At 38.0% G+C, this 19,200-nt stretch overlaps 1 protein-coding gene across 42 annotated transcripts in view; it reads left to right on the forward strand.

The window, feature by feature from the left end:
- LOC129045928 (uncharacterized) overlaps positions 1 to 19,200 on the forward strand; it is a 149,734-nt gene that overhangs the window by 17,370 nt on the left and 113,164 nt on the right. For 17 of the 42 annotated variants that reach the window (XR_010406186.1, XR_010406185.1, XR_010406171.1 and 14 more), the window contains one exon: positions 2,666 to 2,808. The exons of 5 other annotated variants lie outside the window; for them this stretch is intronic. Coding sequence is in view for 8 of the 37 variants with exons in the window: in XM_054508522.2 (XP_054364497.1) it covers positions 2,666 to 2,772 (107 nt within the window). In the remaining 29 variants the exon portion in view is untranslated. 20 more of the 42 variants (XR_010406165.1, XR_010406163.1, XR_010406167.1 and 17 more) reach the window with 6 other exon arrangements.

The following is a 19,200-nucleotide window of genomic DNA, read 5'->3' on the forward strand; positions in this document are numbered from 1 at the left end:
CCCCGGGAGAGGCAAAGTCACCTCTCGCAGATAACGCTCCAGGAAGAGAGTGAACAGTCTGTCCCCATGTGCCATGGGCAGTCCTCAGATGGTGCCATCTGCCCTGGGTTGCTTGCCTGCCTTCTCTCCAGGAGTAGGGCAGTGTCCCCAGGTCTCTATCCCAGCCAAACCTGTGGACCTCTAAAACTCAAGGCTTTAAGCCTTGCTGGTTATAAAAACTCATGAAAACCAGCCTATCTGGTTTTCCCAGTCAGTGGCTTTGGAGAAGTGTTCTTGTGTGTATCCCTGTGCATACCACTCTCTCTTGCCTTTCTCCGAGACCAGGGCTCCCTCCCCGCCACAGCACCCACAGTCCGTTTCTCCCTCAAAGCACCTCTTGGCACTTCCCAACTTCCTTGATGTGGTCTCTTCTATCCCTCTAGTTGTACAGTTTGTTCTGACAGTTCTCAGGTTGATTTCTTGGGTATTTAGAGTGATTTGGTAGTTATCTAGCTGTATTTGAGGGATGAGGCAAGCCTAGGGTCCTCCTACTATGCCGCCATCTTAGCTCTTTTTATTTTTTCCCAGTTTTCATATTTAAAAAATATTGCCAATTTGGTGAAGAATGGCATCCCAGTGTTTTTTAAATTTGTATTTTTAAAAACTTTGAGTGAGTTTAAAGTTTTTCTCATTTTTAAGTATCTTTTTTTTTTTTTTAAAGATTTTATTTATTTATTTGACAGAGACACAGCGAGAGAGGGAACACAAGCAGGGGGAGGGGGAGAGGGAGAAGCAGGCTTCTTGCGGAGCAGGGAGCCTGATGCGGGGCTTGATCCTAGGACCCTGGGATCATGACCTGAGCCGAAGGCAGACGCTTAACGACTGAGCCACCCAGGCGCCCCTGAAGTATCATGTTTATAGGCTTTTCTTATGCAAGTAGTTAATTCCCTTTTTTCCTATTTATCTGTTAAGAGTTTTGATAATTTGGCTCCACGCTGAGCAAGGAGCCTGAATGCTGAGCAAGGAGCCCTATGCTGAGCTAGGAGCCTGATGCACAAATCTTTCCCAGGACCCTGGGATCATGACCTGAGCCAAAGGCACAGGCTTAACCAACTGAGCCACCCAGGCATCCCGCCTTTAAAAGCTATTCAAGAAAGTTCAGAAATTTTGCAGGAGACCTCTGTTGTGGGTTTTTTTTTTTTTTTTTTTTTTTGCCATGGGGCTTGTGACATGAGTTCTTTATCTTTCTCTCTATAAACTGTTCCAATTTGGAAAAAAAAAGAGTTTTGATAAATTTTCTGCAATTTTAAGGAATTCTTTATGTTTAATGGAATGTAGCCCTATGTGGAGATAAATTACAAATATTTTCCTTGAGTTTGTTAATTATCTTTCTTCCTTTTTTTTCAACTTAGATGATGTAGGAAAGATGTTAGGGTTCGAAGCCGACAGCTAAGAAAGAATTCTTAAGATGTCTTTGGTGCAAAAAGGTGATTTGATTAAAGCACAGGGACAGGACCTGTGGGCAGAAAGAGCTGCAATGGGGTCATGAGGAATGGCCCATTATATACTTTCAAGTTGGGAGGGGGTTAGGGATAGTGTTAAGTCTCTAAGGAATTTGGAAGCAAGGTTTCCAGGACCTTGAGGGGGCTAGCTATTGTTGGGAAAAGGTCATTTATTACCGTCTAATAAAACCTTAGTCATGAGACCCTTCAGATGTATATCGGTGGGCCATATGCTTGGGGGATGATTGCCAACACGTAACTTGGGGGGGTTGGAGATAAAGGAAGTTTCCAAGGGAATTTTTATACGTTAAAGTAGACTTACAGGATGGGGGAGGGGAGCGTCAGACTAGGATTGCCTTTTGCCCTTAGCAAGTATTAACATCGAGGCAGTTGAGTCCCTAGAGGAATGTCACTCTGCCTGTTCCAAGGACTTGTCAATGGGCTGTAGGTAGTAAGGAAATTTAATAATTTTTCTTCTGCCTTTGTTTCCCACATCAAGATATAATTTATAAATAAATTAAAATTGATAGTACTTTAGTTTATTTGTTCACTTGTTGAAGGACTTTTTGGTTGTCTCCAGGTTTGGGTGGTGAATAAAGCCCCTGAATATTTCACACCAGTTTTGGTATGGATATGTATTTTTAGTTTTATCTTGGGCAAATACCTAGGAGTAGGATAACTGGGTCATATTGTAAGAGTATATCTTACCTTACAAGAGACTGCAAAATAGTTTTCCCAAAAAAGCTTTACTGTTTTATATTCCCACCTGAAATGTATGAATTTCCAGATGTTCTACACCTTCACCAGCATGTCATGTTTTAAAAAAGCCATTCTAATAAGTGTTTGGTAGTATTTTGTCATTTTAATGTGTATTTTCCCAGTAATTATGGTCTTGAATATCTTTTCATGTGCTATTTGACATTTATATCTTCCGTGAAATGTCTGGTCAATTTTTTGTTCATTTTTAATTGGGTTGCTTGTCTTAACATTGACATAGAATGTTTCTTCATATTTGCTAGGTGTAAGTCCTTTGTCAGATATAAGTATTTTGAGTATTTTCTCCCATTCCCTGGGGTGCCTTTTGGTTTTCTTAAGGATGTCATTAAAAGATCAGAAGATTTTTTGCTTTTTGTTTTTTTAACTTTTGTTTTTGTTTTTAACGATTTCATCCATTTATTTGTCAGAAAGAGCACAAGCAGGGGGAGCGGCAGGCAAAGGGAGAAGCAGGCTCCTTGCTGAGCAAGGAGCCCGACGTGGGACTTCCTCCCAAGATCCTGGGATCATGACCTGAGCTGAAGGCAGACGCTTAACCAACTGAGCCACCCAGGTATCCCAAAGACCAGAAGTTTTTTGATGAAATCCATTTCATAAAGTTTTTTTCTTAGATGGTATGTACTTTATTTTTTTGTTTCCAGTTTTTATTTAAATTCTAGTTAACATATAGTGTAATATTGGTTTCAGGAGTAGAATTTAGTGATTCTTCACTTACATATAGCACCCAGTGCTAATCACAAGTGCCCTCCTTAATATCCATCCCCCATTTAGCCCATCCCCCACCCACCTCCCCTCCAGGAACTCTCAGTTTGTTCTTTGTAGTCAGGAGTCCCTTATGGTTTGCCTCCCTATCTTTTTTTCTTCCTTCCCCTATGTTCATCTGTTTTGTGGCTTAAATTCCACATATGAGTGAAATCATATGGTATTTGTCTTTTCTGACTGACTTATTTTGCTTGCACTCTGGCTTCTTCACGTCACTGCAAATGGCAAGATTTCATTCTTTTTGATGGCTCAGTAATATTCCATTGTATATATTTACCACATCTTCTTTATCCATCATTTGATGGACATTTGGGCTCTTTTCATAATTTAGCTCTTGTTGATAATGCTGCTATAAACATCAGGGTGCATGTATCCCTTCAAATCAGTATTTTTGTATTCTTTGAGTAAATACCTAGTAGTGCAATTGCTGGATTGTAGGATAGTTCTATTTTTAACTTTCTGAGGAACTTCTGTACTATTTTCTGGAGTGTCTGCACCAATTTGCATTCCCAACAACAGTGTAAGAGGGTTCCCCTTTCTCCACATCCTTGCAAACACCTGGTGTGAGGTGGTATCTCATTGTAGTTTTTATTTCTATTTCCCAGACGGTGAGTGATGTTGAGTGTCTTTTCATGTGTCTGTTGTTCATCTGTATGTCTTCTTTGGAAAAATACCTATCCATGTCTTCTGTCCATTTCTTAACTGGATTATTTGTCTTTTGGGCTTGGGTTTTATAAATTCAAGATTTTGGATATTACGGCATTTATCGGATACGGCATTTGCCGGTATCTTCTTCCATTCCGTAGGTTGCCTTTTAGTTTTGTTGATTGTTTCCTTTGCTGTGTAGAAGCAAAGGAAAGCTTTTTATCTTAATGAAGACCCAGTAGTTGATTTTTGCTTTTTTCCCCCCGTTTCCAGAGATGTGTCTTGTAAGAAGTTGCTAAGACCAGTGTCAAAGAGGTTTCTGCCTGTGTTCTCCTCTAGAATTTTAAATGGTTCCTCGTCTCACGTTTAGGTCTTTCATCCATTTTGAATTTATTTCCATGTATGGTGTTAGAAAGTGTTCCAGTTTCATTCTTCTGCATGTTGCTGTCCAGTTTTCCCCAACACCATTTGTTGAAAAGAGTGTGTTTTTCCCAATGGATATTCTTTCCTGCTTTGTTGAAGATTAGTTGACCATGTAGTTATGGGTCCATGTTTTTTATCTAACGAATATTTTCCTATGCCAAAGTAGAAACAATATTCTATGTTTTCTTCTTATTTTATCATTTCACCTCTTACATTTAGGTCTTTTTTTTTTTTTTAAGATTTTATTTATTTGGCAGAGAGAGACAGTGTGAGAGAGGGAACACAAGTGGGGGGGTGGGAGAGGGAGAAGCAGGCTTCCCTCCAAGCAGGGAGCCCGATGCGGGGCTCGATCCCAGGACCCTGGGATCATGACCCTAGCCGAACGCAGACGCTTAATGACTGAGCCACCCAGGCGCCCCATTTAGGTCTTTAAATCTATTAATTAAAGTTAATTTAATTTAATTAATTTTATTTATAGAATAGTTTTAGACTTACAGAAAAGTTGAGCAGCTTGTACAGAGAGTTCCCATACGACTCCCTCCCCATCATACAGTTTGCCCATCTTGCATTAGTGTGGTTCATTTATTACAATAAATGAGCTTATAGTCATATTATTGTTAAGGATAGTTTATATTAAGCTTTTCTCTTTGCATCCTACAGTTCTAAGAGTTTTGAAAAATGGTATGATGTCATGTATCTAACATGATAGTATTATAGAAAATGGTTTCCCCTGTGCATCATCTGTTCATCCCTTCCTTTCCCCTGCCTCCCTGAAGTTCCTGGCAACCAGTGATCCTTTTACTGTCTCTGTAGGTTTTCCTTTTCCATGTTATGTAGTCTGAATTATATAGTATGTAGCCTTTTTAGACTGGCTTCTTTCACTTAGCAGTGTGCTTTTAAGATCCTTCTATGTCTTTTCATGGTTTGATAGCTCATTTCTTTCTTTCTTTCTTTTTTTTTTAAGATTATTTATTTATTTATTTATTTGACAGAGAGAGAGAGAGGGACAGCGAGAGAGGGAACACAAGCAGGGGGAGTAGGAGAGGGAGAAGCAGGCTTCCCACCGAGCAGGGAGCCCGATAGCCGAAGGCAGATGCTTAACGACTGAGCCACCCAGGCACCCCCAGCTCATTTCTTTTTAACAGAGAATAATAATTCAGTGTCTGGATGTTTACTTACCATTCACCTACTGAAGAACATCTTAATTGCTTCTAATTTTTGACAATTGATGTATTATTAAGTAAACCCATATCTTTATAAATCAAGCTGCTATAAACATCCTTGTGCAGGTTGTTGAGTAGACATAAATTTTCAGTTCTAGTACCAAGAAGCATGACTGCTGAATTGTATGGTAAGAGTGTGTTTAATTTTATAATAACTGCCAAACTATCTTACAGTGGCTGTGGTATTTTGCATTCTCACTAGCAATGAATGAGAGTTTCTGTTGCTCTTTGTCCTTGCTGGCATTTGGTATTATCAGTTTTGTTTTATTTTTTGTTTTTGCTTTTTAAAAATATTTTAGCTATTCTGATAGGTGTGTAGCGGTATTTCATTGTTTTAATTTGCAGTTCTCTTATGACATATGTTGTACATGTTTTCATCTCCTTATTTTCTTTGGGTTACTGTTCAGATGTTTTGCTTATTTTTTTGACTAGGTTTCTTGTTTCCTTATTGTTGAGTTTTAAGAGTTCTTTCTATGGGGTCGCCTCGGTGGCTCAATCAGTTAAGCATCTCCCTTTGGCTCAGGTCATGATCCTGGGATCCTGGGATCGAGCCCCGTGTCAGGCACCCTGCTCAGCAAGGAGTCTGCTTCTCCGTCTGCCCCTCCCCCCTGCTCATGTTCTCTCTCACTCTCAATTGTGCTATCTCTCTCTTAAATAAATACAATCTTTATAAAAAAGAGAGTTCTTTGTATATTTTGGGTACACATCCTTTATCTGATAGTGTTTTACAAAATCTTCTCTTAGTCTCTAGCTTGTCTTTTCACTTTGTACTGTTTTGTACAAAGCAGTGTGACTTATTTTAGTTAAGTTTAACTTACCCAGTTATTTCTTTCGTGGATCATGGTTTTGGTGTTGTATGTAAATTGTACTTAAAGGTAATACTTAAGACAAATATGGTATAATTGGGAGAGGGTCAAGGGTCATAAAGGAGGGGTGGTTTTTACACTTGATTTGAACTAGTAAAATGTTGATAGTAGTAGACTGTTGTAAGTAACGTGTGTATGTGTGTGTATATATATAATGCATGTAAAAAAAAATAGAAAACTAAGAGAACAAAGGAAAAATAAAATGGCAGAGGTTAGCTCTAACATATTGACAGTTACATTAGATTTAAATGGTCTAAATGCACTTAAGACACTTAAAGACAAGAGACTGTCACTTAAAAGACAAGAGACTGTCAGAGTAGAGTAATAGCCAGGACCCAGTTATATGTTAATAAGAAACTCACTTCAAATATGATTATATAAGCAGATTGAAGGTAGAGTTGTAGGCAGAGATATGCCATGCAAACCTCAATCAAAGGAAGCAGTAGTGACTTTTTTTTTTTAGATTTAATTTTAAGTCATCTCTACAGCCAACATGGGGCTTGAACTTACAGCCCCAAGATCAAGAGTCATATGCTCTAGCCGACTGATCCAGTCAGGTGCCCCAGTAGTGACTATTTTATTATCAGATAAAGTAGGCTTTAGACCAAAAAAAAAAAAAAATACATATATATATATACACACACACACACACACACACAAACATTTTGTAATGATAAAATTCACTTATAAGATATGGCAGTCCTGGGGCGCTTGGGTGGTTCACTTGGTTAAGTGTCTGACTCTTGATTTCGACTCAGGTCACCATCTCAAAGTTATGAGATCGAGCCCCACATCAGGCTTTTCCCTCAGTGCAGAGTTTGCTTAAGATTCTCTCCCTCTGCCCCTCCCCCCTCCACTCTCCCACTTCCACATTCTCTCTCGGTCTCTCTCTCTCAAAAAAAAAAAAGGCAGTTCTAAAGTGCATGTACCAAACAATAGAATTGTAAGACTCAGCAGTCTTTTCACAATTGGCACAATGAGACAAGACTATCAGTATGTGTATAGAAGAACTCAGTGGGGCACCTGGGTGGGTCAGTGCGTTAAGCATTTGCCTTTGGCTCAGGTCATGGTCCCAGAGACACAGGATCCTCAGCAGGGAGTCTGCTTCTCCTTCTCCCTCTGCCTGCCGCTCCCGTTTGTACTCTCTCTGTCAAATAAATAAATAAAAATCTTAAAAAAAAAAAAAAAAAGTACTGTAAATCAACAAGATTTAATTGGCATTTATAGAACATTTCATACAACAACTGAAGAATATACATTATCATTTTTTAATAGGGTTTATTTTTTAGAGTTTTAAGTTTACAGAAAAATTGAGACAGTACAGTTTCTATATATCCTCTCACAACACCCCAGAATAAAACCAGTTTTCTTTATTACTACTACCTTGCATTCGTATGGTACATTTATTATAATTGAGCCAATACTGATATTAACTACGATCTATAGTTTACATTAGGGTTCACTCTGCATTATATATTATATTTGTTTTTGATAAATTTAAAATTACATGCATTCACCATTACAGTATCATGCAGAGTAGTTAACACTGCCCTAAAAATCCCTTGTACTCCCACCTTTTCATCCATCCCACCCTTCAAACTCCTGACAGCTACTGATTTTTTTTACTGTCTTCATTGTTGTGCCTTTACCAGAATGTCATACAGTTGGAATCATACATTATGTAGGCTTTTCACTTTACTTCTTTCATGTGGCAATATGTATTAAAGTTCCTCTATGTCTTCTTGGGTTGATAGTTCATTTCTTTTTGTTGCTGAATAATAAATACATACTATTTTATAGTGTTTTCTGTGCAATTTAGAAGATTTAGGGGTGCCTGGGAGGCTCAGTCAGTTAAGCGTCTCTTGGTTTCATCTCAGGTTGTGATCTCGGGTCATGAGATCGAGCCCTCATCGGGCTCCGTGCTCAGTGCTGAGTCTGCTTGAGTTTCTCTCTCCCTCTGCCCCTCACCCCACTTCCATGGGCTCGCTCACTCTCTCAAATTAAAAAAGAGATTTACCAAGATAGACCAAACTTTAGCCATGAAACAAACCTCACCAAATTTAAAATAACTGAAATCATACAGAGTATGTTCTGACTATAATAGACTCCAACTAAAAATTAAAAATAAGGAACTCTAACCAGTTGGATATTAAATGACACTCTTAAATAACCTATGGGTCAAAGTTAAAAGTCTCAAGGGGGGGGAAATTTTATATATATGCATATATATGTTTATGTATCTGAAAGAACATATAAGCGTAGCTATCAAGATAGGTGAGACAAAGTATTAAAGCATTATATGGAGAAGAATTTATACCACTAAATACTTTTTTTTTTTAATTTGTCAGAGAGAGAAAGAGAGGAAGAGAGCACAAGCAGGGAGAGCGGCAGGCAGAGGGAGAAGCAGGCCTCTCGCTGATAAGGAGCCTGATGCAGGACTCAGTCTCAGGACCCTGGAATCATGACCTGAGCGGAAGGTGGACACTTAACCTGACTGAGCCAGCCAGGCATCCCACCACTAAATATTTTCGTTAGAAATGAGGAAAGGTGTCAATTCCATAATCCACTTTCCACTTCAAGAAACTAAAAAAGACAAAAAAAAAACAAAAAAAAAAAACATAACCCCAGACCGGCTAAAGGAAGGAAATAATAAGGTAAGAAATTAATGAATTTGGGGTGCCTGGGTGGCTCAGTTGGTTAAGCGTCTGCCTTTGGCTCAGGTCATGATCTCAGAGTCCCAGGATCGAGCCCTGCATCAGGTTCCTTGCTCAGCAGGGAGTCTGCTGCTCCCTCTCCTGCTCCTCCTGCTTGTGCTTTCTCTCTGTCAAATAAATAAATAAAATCTTTAAAAAATAAATAAATAAAAATTTATATGAAAAAGCAAAGGCCCTAGAATAGCTAAAACAATCTTGAAAAAGACTGAATTGGTGGAATCATTCTACTTACTATTAATGTCTAGTATATGTTTAGAATAATCAAGACGGTGTTACACTGGTAGAGGGATAGACACATACATGTCAATATGACAAAATCAAGAACTGAGGAATAGACACAATTATGCCCACCTGATTTTGACAAAAGCAGAAAAACAGTTAAGTAGGGAAAGAGCCTTCTCAATAGTGGTGCTTGAACAACTGGACATCCATAGGGGGAAAAAAGATGACCTGAGTTTCACACCTTGTACAAAAATGAACTGAAAACAAATTCTAGACTTCAGTGTAAAATGTAAAACTTAAACTATAAAACTTCTGGAAGAAAACAGGAGAAAGTCTTCAGAATCTTGGGGTAGACAAGGAGTTCATATATTTAACTTCAAAAGCATGACCTATAAAAGGAGAAATTGAAGAATTAAACCTCATGAAAACTAAAAACTCCTATTCTGCTAAAGACTCTGGTAAGAGCATGTAGAGAGACTATAGAGCGGCAAGAATTTATTTGTAAACTGTGTCTTGCATGTAAATACTAGTATATTTAGTAATAAATACATTAAAAAACTAGAAACCAAATAGTAAAAAACTAGACCGTCAATCCAGTTAGAATATGGACAAAAGACATGAAGGGATATTTCAAGGAAGAAGATATGCAGATGGCACATTAGAAAAGGAAGAGCTGTTCAACATTATTAGCCATTTTTGAAATACAAATTAAAACCACAAGGAAATATATTTACCTATAAAAATAATAAAATGAAAAATAGTGGTAACATCAAGTATTGGTTAGGATGCAGATAGTCTGGATTACTCATGTTTTTGATGGGAATGTAAAATGATACAGACATTCTGGAAAAGTTTAGCGGTTTCTTATATTAAAAATGCAACTTCTGTATAACTCTGCAGTTACACTCTTGAGTGTAAAAAATAAATCCCAGAGAAATGAAAATCTATGTCACACAAAAAGCTGTATATGAATGTTCATAGCATCTTATTCATAATAGTAACAATATAGAAATTCCCAGATGTCTTATTTTTTTAATTTATTTTTTAAATTCTTTTATTTTTTAGATTTTATTTATTTGAGAGAGAGCAAGCATGAGTGGGCAGTGGGGGCAGAGGGGCAGAGGGGAGGGAGAAGCATAATCCCTGCTAAGCAGGGAGCCCGATGCGAGGCTGGATCCCAGAACCCTGAGATGTTGACCTGAGCCAAAGGCAGATGCTTAACCACCTGAGCCACCCAGGCACCCCTTCCCAGATGTCTTTTAATGGTTGGATGCCTAAACAAATTGTGGTATGTTCATTGCAAGTTGTTAAATTAACATTTTTTTTTTAAAGATTTATTTAATCACTTGAGAGAGAGCAGGGGGAGGGGCAGAAGGAGAGAATCCCCAAGCAGACTCCCTGCCAAGCACGGAACCATACGTCGGGTTCAGTCCCACAACCCATGAGATCACGACCTGAATGGAAACCAAGAGTGGGATGCCTACCTGACTGAGTCATCCAGGCACCCCAAATTAACATTTGTTAAGTAAAGCCCCTTGGGGTGTTTGATGGTAAGCCTAGGTGCTATAAGAGACCACAAGGAAAATTGGAAATAGGCAAGTTCATCACTCAGAAGTCCTTGGAGGTAAGTACATTGCACATCTTGAGGAGCCACATGAAGAAGTCAAGGCAGGGTGCAGGTAGACAGCAGGTCAGGACCTGGAGCACATGCCTTTGTTGTGGTCTGTAGGTAGTGCTTTGGGGTTTCTGGGCTAAGACTGGATTGGTCAATTCAAACCAAGAAAAGCAAGGTGTTGGTAAGCTGCTCAGTGTTACAGTATAAGGGGTGCACAAGGGAAAAGCCCTGGGAGGCAAGGGAGACTATCACAAGGGCCATTGGGGAAGTTGTATCAGGACTTAACATAGTTGTGACTATGCAGGCTGTTACCTAGGGTATGTGTTTGCATGAAGAGCTAATGTCAGTTTAAGGCTTCTTGAGGCCTGTTAGCCAAACAAAATGGATGCCGAGGCAGCAATACCATGGAGAAGCTTAGCTAAATTCTTGATATGTGTAATACCACTTAGGATTAAAAGACAATGAAATTGATACAACTTGGGTGAATCCCCAGAGAATTATGCTGAGTGAAAAAAATCCAATTGCGGAAGATACCATTTATATAGTATTCTGAAAATGACAAAATCATAGAAATGGAAATTAGAGTAGTGGTGGTGAAGTTTCAAGGATGGGGTTGGGTTCAGGAGGGTGATGGGTTATAAAAGATTGCATGAAATATCTTTGTGTTAATGAAAATGTCCTGGGGGCACCCGGGTGGCTCAATCTGTTAATTAAGCCTCTGCTTTCAGCTCAGGTCATGATTCCTGGATCTGAGCCCTGCATCAGGCTCCCTGCTTAGCAGGGAGTCTGTTTCTCCTTCTCCTTCTGCACCCCCCCCCCCCCGCACGTGCGCGCCCTCGCGCACTCTCTCACTCTTTCTCTCAAATAAATAAAATTAAAAAAAAAATAGTGCTATTTTTGTTCATCTTCAATGAACAGAATCTTATTCATAATAGTAACAATGTAGAAATTCCCAGATGTCTTATTTTTTTAAGTAAGTATTTTTTTTTTAAATTTTATTTATTTATTTGAGAGAGAGCATGAGATAGAGAGAGCATGAGAGTGGGGGGAGGGTCAGGGGGAGAAGCAGACTCCCTGCTGAGCAGGGAGCCCGACGTGGGACTCGATCGCAGGACTCCAGGATCATGACCCGAGCCGAAGGCAGTCGCTTAACCAACTGAGCCACCCAGGCGCCCCTTTAAGTAAGTATTGATAGTGCGTCTTGACTATCAATAACAGTATCCTGGTGGTGATGTTGTAGTATGGTTTTGTAAGCTGTTGCTGTTGGAGTAATGTGGGTAAACAGTAAAAGGGTTATCTTTTTTTTTTTTTTAAAGATTTTTTATTTATTTATTTGACAGAGAGAATGAGAGAGAGAGCACATGAGAGGGGGGAGGGTCAGAGGGAGAAGCAGACTCCCCGCCGAGCAGGGAGCCCGATGCGGGACTCGATCCAGGGACTCCGGGATCATGACCTGAGCCGAAGGCAGTCGCTCAACCAACTGAGCCACCCAGGCGCCCAAAGGGTTATCTTTGTATTATTTCTAAGAACTGCATATGAATGTACATTTATCTTAAAATTACAGGTTTAATTAAACTCTCTGGTCTTGAATTACTGATTTATCAAGCCTTTTTTTTTGTGGATATCAAGTTGTCTGGACAAGGCTTCATTTTAGATGCAGGTACAATATCATCTTAATATCTGGAACTCAACTGTTGAGCCAGTTAAAGTGTTTTGAACACAGCTCAAAAGTACAATAAAAGTATTCTGAATAGCTAAAAGAGGTACAGCAGTGTCTGTACTAGAGCTCATATTGAATTCATTTCAGTGAATCTCTCGGAGCCTTTAATACATAATTCTAATAAATCTGGTTTCCAAGTCCATAGCATGATACATTGATCTTTACTACAAGTGCAGCTCATAACCTGACTGCAGGTAAGGAGGCAAATACATATAAAATAATCTGGGACAATACAATGTAGATGGCATCCAGAAAAAGTTAAGTTATAGTTACATCATCTGTTTTGTTAGTCAGAAATGTATGTTACACATTTTAGGATTCTCTTCTAAAGTTAAAAAAAAAGTTTGCATGTGGTGTAAACCCTCAGCTAATTCAGAAAACTCAGCTATTCAGAAGACACAGCTTTAGTAGTTCCTGGGAGGAGTGAGAAACCCTTATTGATTTGGAAATGAAGTGTGGTATTTGTTTTGTTTTTTTATCCCTTGTTTTCTACAAAACAGGTTAAATAATAGTGAAATTATCATTGCTTAGATTGGTGTAGATGTCAGTAGTACTGTTGGGAAAGGGCAATAAGCCGTAATAGGGTAGTTGCACATCCAGGGGGACATAACACCTGAGGTGGTGGCCAACAGTATGATAGAATTTTCAGTGTGTGGGCTTTTCAAGGGAACTGCAAAGTGGAAGATATTTTCAGAATAGTATGAAGTTGTTACTTTACTTTTACTGTGTTGACATCTGCACTGATGGTGTCAAAGCAGCGGAAAATAAATCTGCCTCTGCCTGAGTACGAAGGTAGTGGTACCAAACTGTACCAGTGGTCATTGTATTCCTCACCATGTACTTGTACTAAAAAAAAAAACAAAAAAAAAAACAATTTTTCTTAAAAAAAATGTTGAGCAATAAATGTCAATTATATAATTAATTATATTAAATATAGACCCATGAGTACATGTCTTAATGTTGTGTGATAAAAAGGGAAGCAAGCATGAATCACTTCTGCAAACTGAGTTATGGTGATTGCCTTGGAAAATCACCCGTAACATCATAGAAAACTGCTACTCACTTTTTTTTCACTTATAACGGTTTACTTAGAAGAATAACTGATAGACAAAATGGTTTCTCATATTCGGGTATTAGGCATATATTTTTTCTAAGTCAGTGAGCTTATCCTTTCAAGGAAACCACCTGATAGTATTTGTTGCCCATTTAAAATTTTAGCTTTCAAACAAAATTTAGAATTTTTGTAAACTTAATGTCCATCTGTGTGAGTTTTATAGTTTCACCAATACTTAGATTTTTCTGATGACATGAGAGATTTTAATGAATATGATTTTGAAAATATCATCTAATGAAATATGTAACATTTTGAGGATCTGCATGACTCAGTAGACCAGTATTTTCTAAATGACCCTTGTAGGATGTTCCATAATCATGCATGGGTTAAATATTCATTGAAAGGGAAAGACAGACCAGAGGATTTTAAGATAACAGAGTATGATAAGTTATGTTTTTATATTCCTACATTTCACTGATCTTTGAGAAACTACCACTTGTTGAGTTTTGGTATAGTATCATTGAAGAATATTCATAACTATCTGAAAGGATATTAAAATACTTCTTTTTCGACTTCATATCAGGTAGGACTTTCTTCATATATTTCCACTCAAGCAAAACATTTCACAATAGCTTGAATGGAGAAGCAGATATGAGGCTCCAGCTGTCTTCTATTAAACCAAGCATTAAGGAGAATTGCAAACATGTATAAATATATATAAGACAGTGCTATTCATCACTAGGGTTATTTGGTTTTGAAAGTAATTTTGCACAAAAACTCATTATGTTAAATTTATGTATGTGATGTATTAAGATTAGGGTCAGGATTATAAGTAAATAAAACATCAACCATTTAAGTTAACCAAGTTAATTATTAAATTGACTATTAATAGGTATTTTAAATATTTAGAAGGCTTTTTAGTTTACTTTCTCTTAGAGTAAATAAATCAACTAAAGCTCTTTGTCGAAAAGTTTTAAGAGTGTAAACTCTTCTAACAGCTTTAAAACTACTGGTCTAAAGTGCGTGTTTGGGGGTAGGGGACATGGCAGATGTATGTCTGATCTGGCCTGGCGTTCAGAGGGATGGAATCCAAATTGGTGGGTAGAGCATTTCAGCCGGAAACTTCTAGGTAGTTATGTTACTCGGGCAGACAGATACTAGCACATTGTCATCCCCTGATGGTTGGTTTAGATTGGTGCAGGACCCAAACCAAAAGATTGAGGTACAGGGCAAGACTCCTAACAGGAATGAAGGCTAGTCATGTAGATTGAGAATAGGAGGTTAGAGGAAAGCTCCAGTTTGGTGAAAGCATAGGTGATCAGGGCCCACCTTCGTCATACTACATATCAGGTTTTTGTAGTGAAGTAGTTTTCGGTCTTCCCAATTGGTGGGGGGTAGAGCGCCAGAATTACTCCTGTAGTCAGTGCCCAGCCTCAGAGACTTCAGCTGATTAAGTTGAAATTTTACACTAGGTGGCTACTTAGCTGTTTGTTTAAGTAATGCTTGGACTTAGGGAATATGCTGTTCCTTCATATTTAGAAGCCTCCGCATCCCCATCTTCTTGTGCATCTTTTAAGTGATTCTAAACTTCATGTAAAATGCAGTTTATAAATTAACTAAACAATAGTTTAATGTTACCAGTGAACTAATTGCACATATTCAATATGTAGATGTACTTCTTTTGATTTAAATTAAAAAATAAAAGATCTACCATATAGTAGAGTTGTATAGCTTTATAAGTTTGTTTAAATAAAAACACAGTTGTCTGATTTCCCTCACCCCTTAATTTTCCATTCTCAGAGCAAACCAAATCATGCTGAAATCTCAATTTTTCTGTTAGATCTGTGTATCCAAATCATATGCTAGTGTAGTTTTTTGTTTTTTGTTTTTAATTTTTAAGTTTTAGCCGTTATCTATTGACTGCCCACCCTGGATGATAGTTAACTCTCCTTCACATCCGCTTCATTTTTTTTTTTTTAAGATTTTATTTATTTACTTGAGAGAGAAATGAGGGAGAGAGAGCATGAGAGGGGGGAGGGTCAGAGGGAGAAGCAGACTCCCTGCTGAGCAGGGAGCCTGATGTGGTACTCGATCCCAGGACTCCAGTATCGTGACCTGAGCCGAAGGCAGTTGCTTAACCAACTGAGCCACCCAGGCGCCCCAATCCACATACCCTTCTAACTCCCAACCTGAATTCAGCTATATTATATACATACTCAACTGCTGGTCCTTTCCATTATCTTAATATATTTATATCATGATTTTTACTATGTAGTATCTAGGTTTTAAATATTTTTTTAGGTTTACTGAAGTGTAATTTTAATAATGTAAAATTCACCCTCCTTAGTTTTACACTTCTGTGAGTTTTCACGAAGAACTTCACAGTATAACTATTACTGTAGTCAAGATATAAAATTGTTTCATAGCCTAAAAAATTTGTCTCATGCTCCTTTATAGTTAGCCCTTTCCCCTCATTCTCTAATAATTCCAGTACTATTTGTTGAAAATCCTGTGTTTTTTCCCTTGAACTCTTTTTATATCAGTGCCACCAATTAATTGACCATATATACGTGTGGGTCTATTTCTAGATAGGCCATTTTGTTCCACTGATCTCTGTGTCTGTCATTTTGCTAATGCTGCAGAATAAGTTTTGAAGTAAGTCTTGAAAACAGGTAGTGTGAGTGCTCCAATTGTTTTTTTCCACCCCCCCAAAACTGTTTTGGTTAGTCTAGTTTCTTGGTTTTCCCATAACTGCCCTAAATATCCCCTGTGCTTCTCTCTCCCTTAGCGTCAGGCAACCACTGATCTTTTTTACAGTCTTGATGGTTTTGTGTTTTCCAGAATGTCAGATAGTTGTAATCATACATTATGTAGTCTTTTCAAATTGACTTCTTACACTTAGTAATACACATCTAAGGTTCCTGCTTGTCTTTTCATGGCTTGATAGCTCATTTCTTTTTAGCGCTGAATATTCCAATATCTCAGTGTACCAGTTTAGTCATTCACTTATAGAGGGATGTCTTGATTGCTTCCTGATTTTGGCAATTAATGAATAAAGCTGCCATAAACATCTGTGTGCAGGTTTTTGTATGGGTGTAAGTGTTCAGCTCCTTTAGGTAAATACCCAAGAAGTGTGATTGTTGGATTGTATTATAAGAGTATGTTTAGTCTTGTAAGAAGCTACCAAACTGTCTTACAAAGTGGCTGTACCATTTTGCATCCCCACTAGCAATGAATGAGAGTTCCTGTTGCTCCACAGCCTCTTTAGTATTTGGTATTCTCAGAGGTCCAGATTTTGATCATTGTAATAGGTATATAGTGGTATCTCATTGTTATTTTAATTTGCATTTCCCTGATGATATATGTTGTGGAGCATCTTATATGATTATTTGTCATCTATATCTTTGGTAAAGTGTGTTTGTTCAGGTGTTTTGCTCATTTTTTAATTGGGTTTTCTTGTTGAGTTTTAAGGGTGTTTGGGTATTTTGAATAATCTTTTTTTTTTAAGATTTTATTTATTTGAGAGAGAGAGAGGGGGAGAGCACAGAGGGAGAGTGAGAGGGAGAAGCAGCCTCCCTGCTGAGCAGAGAGCCCGTGGGACTCAATTCCAGGACCCTGAGATAATGACCTGAGCTGAAGGCAGACACTCAATGGACTGAGCCACCCAGGTGCCCTTAGATAATAGTCTTTTATCAGATAATGTCTTTTACAAATATTTTCTTTCAGTCTGTGTCCCTTTTTTTTTTTTTTTGATAGTGTCTTTTGCAGAGCAGAAGTTTTGAATTTTAATGAAGTCCAGATTATCAAAAATTTTTTTCATAGATCTTGGCGTATCTAGAAAGTCTTCACCATACCCAAATTCATCTAGATTTTCCCCTGTGTTCTCTTCTAGGAGTTTCATAGTTTTGCATTTTATATTTAGGTCTGTGATCCATTTTGAGTTAATTTTGTGACTATAAGGTCAGTGTCTAGATTCATTTTATTGCATGTGGATGTCCAGTTATTCAGTCACCATTTATGGGTAAGACTTTTGGTTCTGCTGAATTACCTTTGCTCCTTTGTCAAGGATCAGTTGAGTATGTCCTTGTGAGTCTATTTCTGGGCTTAGGCTCTCTATTCTGTTGATCTGTTTGTCTATTCCTTCGGCCATAGCACAGTGTCTTGATTACTGTAGCTTTATAGCAAGTCTTGAAGTCAGATAGTGTCAGTCCTACAACATTGTTTTTCTTCAGTATTGCGTTAGCTATGCCAGATCTTTTACTTCTCCATATAAAATTTAGAATCAGTTTGTTGATAATCTGTAGAATAATTTGCTGGGATTTTGATTGGGATTACATTGAGTATGTTGAAACAAATTGGGAAGAACTGACACCTTGACAATACAGATGGTCCCCAGTTTACGATGGTTCAACTTAGATTTTTTGACTTTCTGATGGTGGAAAATGATACACATTTAGTAGAAATTGTACTTCAAATTTTAAATTTTGATCTTTTCCTGGGCTAGCAATATCTAGTATGATACACTCTTGTGATACTGGGCAGTGGCAGTGAGCTGCTAGCCATGAGATCATGAGGATAACCAACTAATACATTTAAAATCATTCTCTACCCATACAGCCATTTTGTTTTTTTCACTTTCTGAACATTATTCAATAAATTACATGAGATTTTCAGCACTTTATTATAAAATGGGCTTTGTGTTAAATGAGTTTGCCCAAATGTAGGCTAGTATAAGTGTTCTGAGCATGTTCAGAGGCTAGGCAGTAATGTTCAGTAGGTTAGATGTATTAAATGCTTTTATTTATTTATTTATTTGTTTGTTTCTTTGTTTATTTGACAGAGAGACGCAGCGAGAGAGAGAGAACACAAGCAGGGGGAGTGGGAGAGGGAGAAGCAGGCGTCCCGCCGAGCAGGGAGCCCGATGCAGGGCTTGATCCCAGGAGCCTGGGATCATGACCTGAGCCGAAGGCAGACGCTTAACGACTGAGCCACCCAGGTGCCCCTGTATTAAATGCTTTTTTGACTTATATTTTCAACTTATGATGAGTTTTTTTGGGGACATAACCTCATCATGAGTTGACAAAGATTAGTATTTAGTCTTCCTATCTGTGAACCTGGAATATGTTTCCATTTTTTAGTTCTTTGATGTCTGTCATCTGGGTTTTGTAGTTTTCCCCATATAGATCTTGTAAATATTTTGTTAGATTTATACCTAAGTATTTCATTTTGGGTAGTGTGAATGTGTGAATGTAACCAGTATTGTTTTTAACTTCAAATTCCACTTATTGCTGGCCTATAGGAAAACTGTTGATTTTGTATATTAACCCTGTATCTTGCAACCTTGGTGTAATTGCTTCTTAGTTCCAGTTTGGGTTTTTTAGTCTTTAGGATTTTATACATAGACTATCATGTCATCTGCAAACAAAGACAGTCATATTTTTTTCTTCCCAGTCTGTGTTCCTTTTATTTTCTTTTCTTGTCTTTTTTTTTTATTATGTTATGTTAGTCACCATACAGTACATCATTAGTTTTTGATGTAGTGTTCCATGATTCGTTGTTTGCGTATAACACCCAGTGCTCCATTCAGTACGTGCCCTCTTTAATACCCATCACCAGGCTAACCCATCCCCTCCCTTCCCTCTAGAACCGTCAGTTTGTTTCTCTGAGTCCATAGTCTCTCATGGTTTGTCTCTCCCACCGA

This window comes from Mirounga angustirostris, unplaced genomic scaffold (genome assembly GCF_029215605.1).
Source record: "Mirounga angustirostris isolate CCGP_5_RB_7025 unplaced genomic scaffold, mMirAng1.0.hap1 SCAF_11, whole genome shotgun sequence".
Taxonomy (NCBI): Eukaryota; Metazoa; Chordata; class Mammalia; order Carnivora; family Phocidae; genus Mirounga; species Mirounga angustirostris.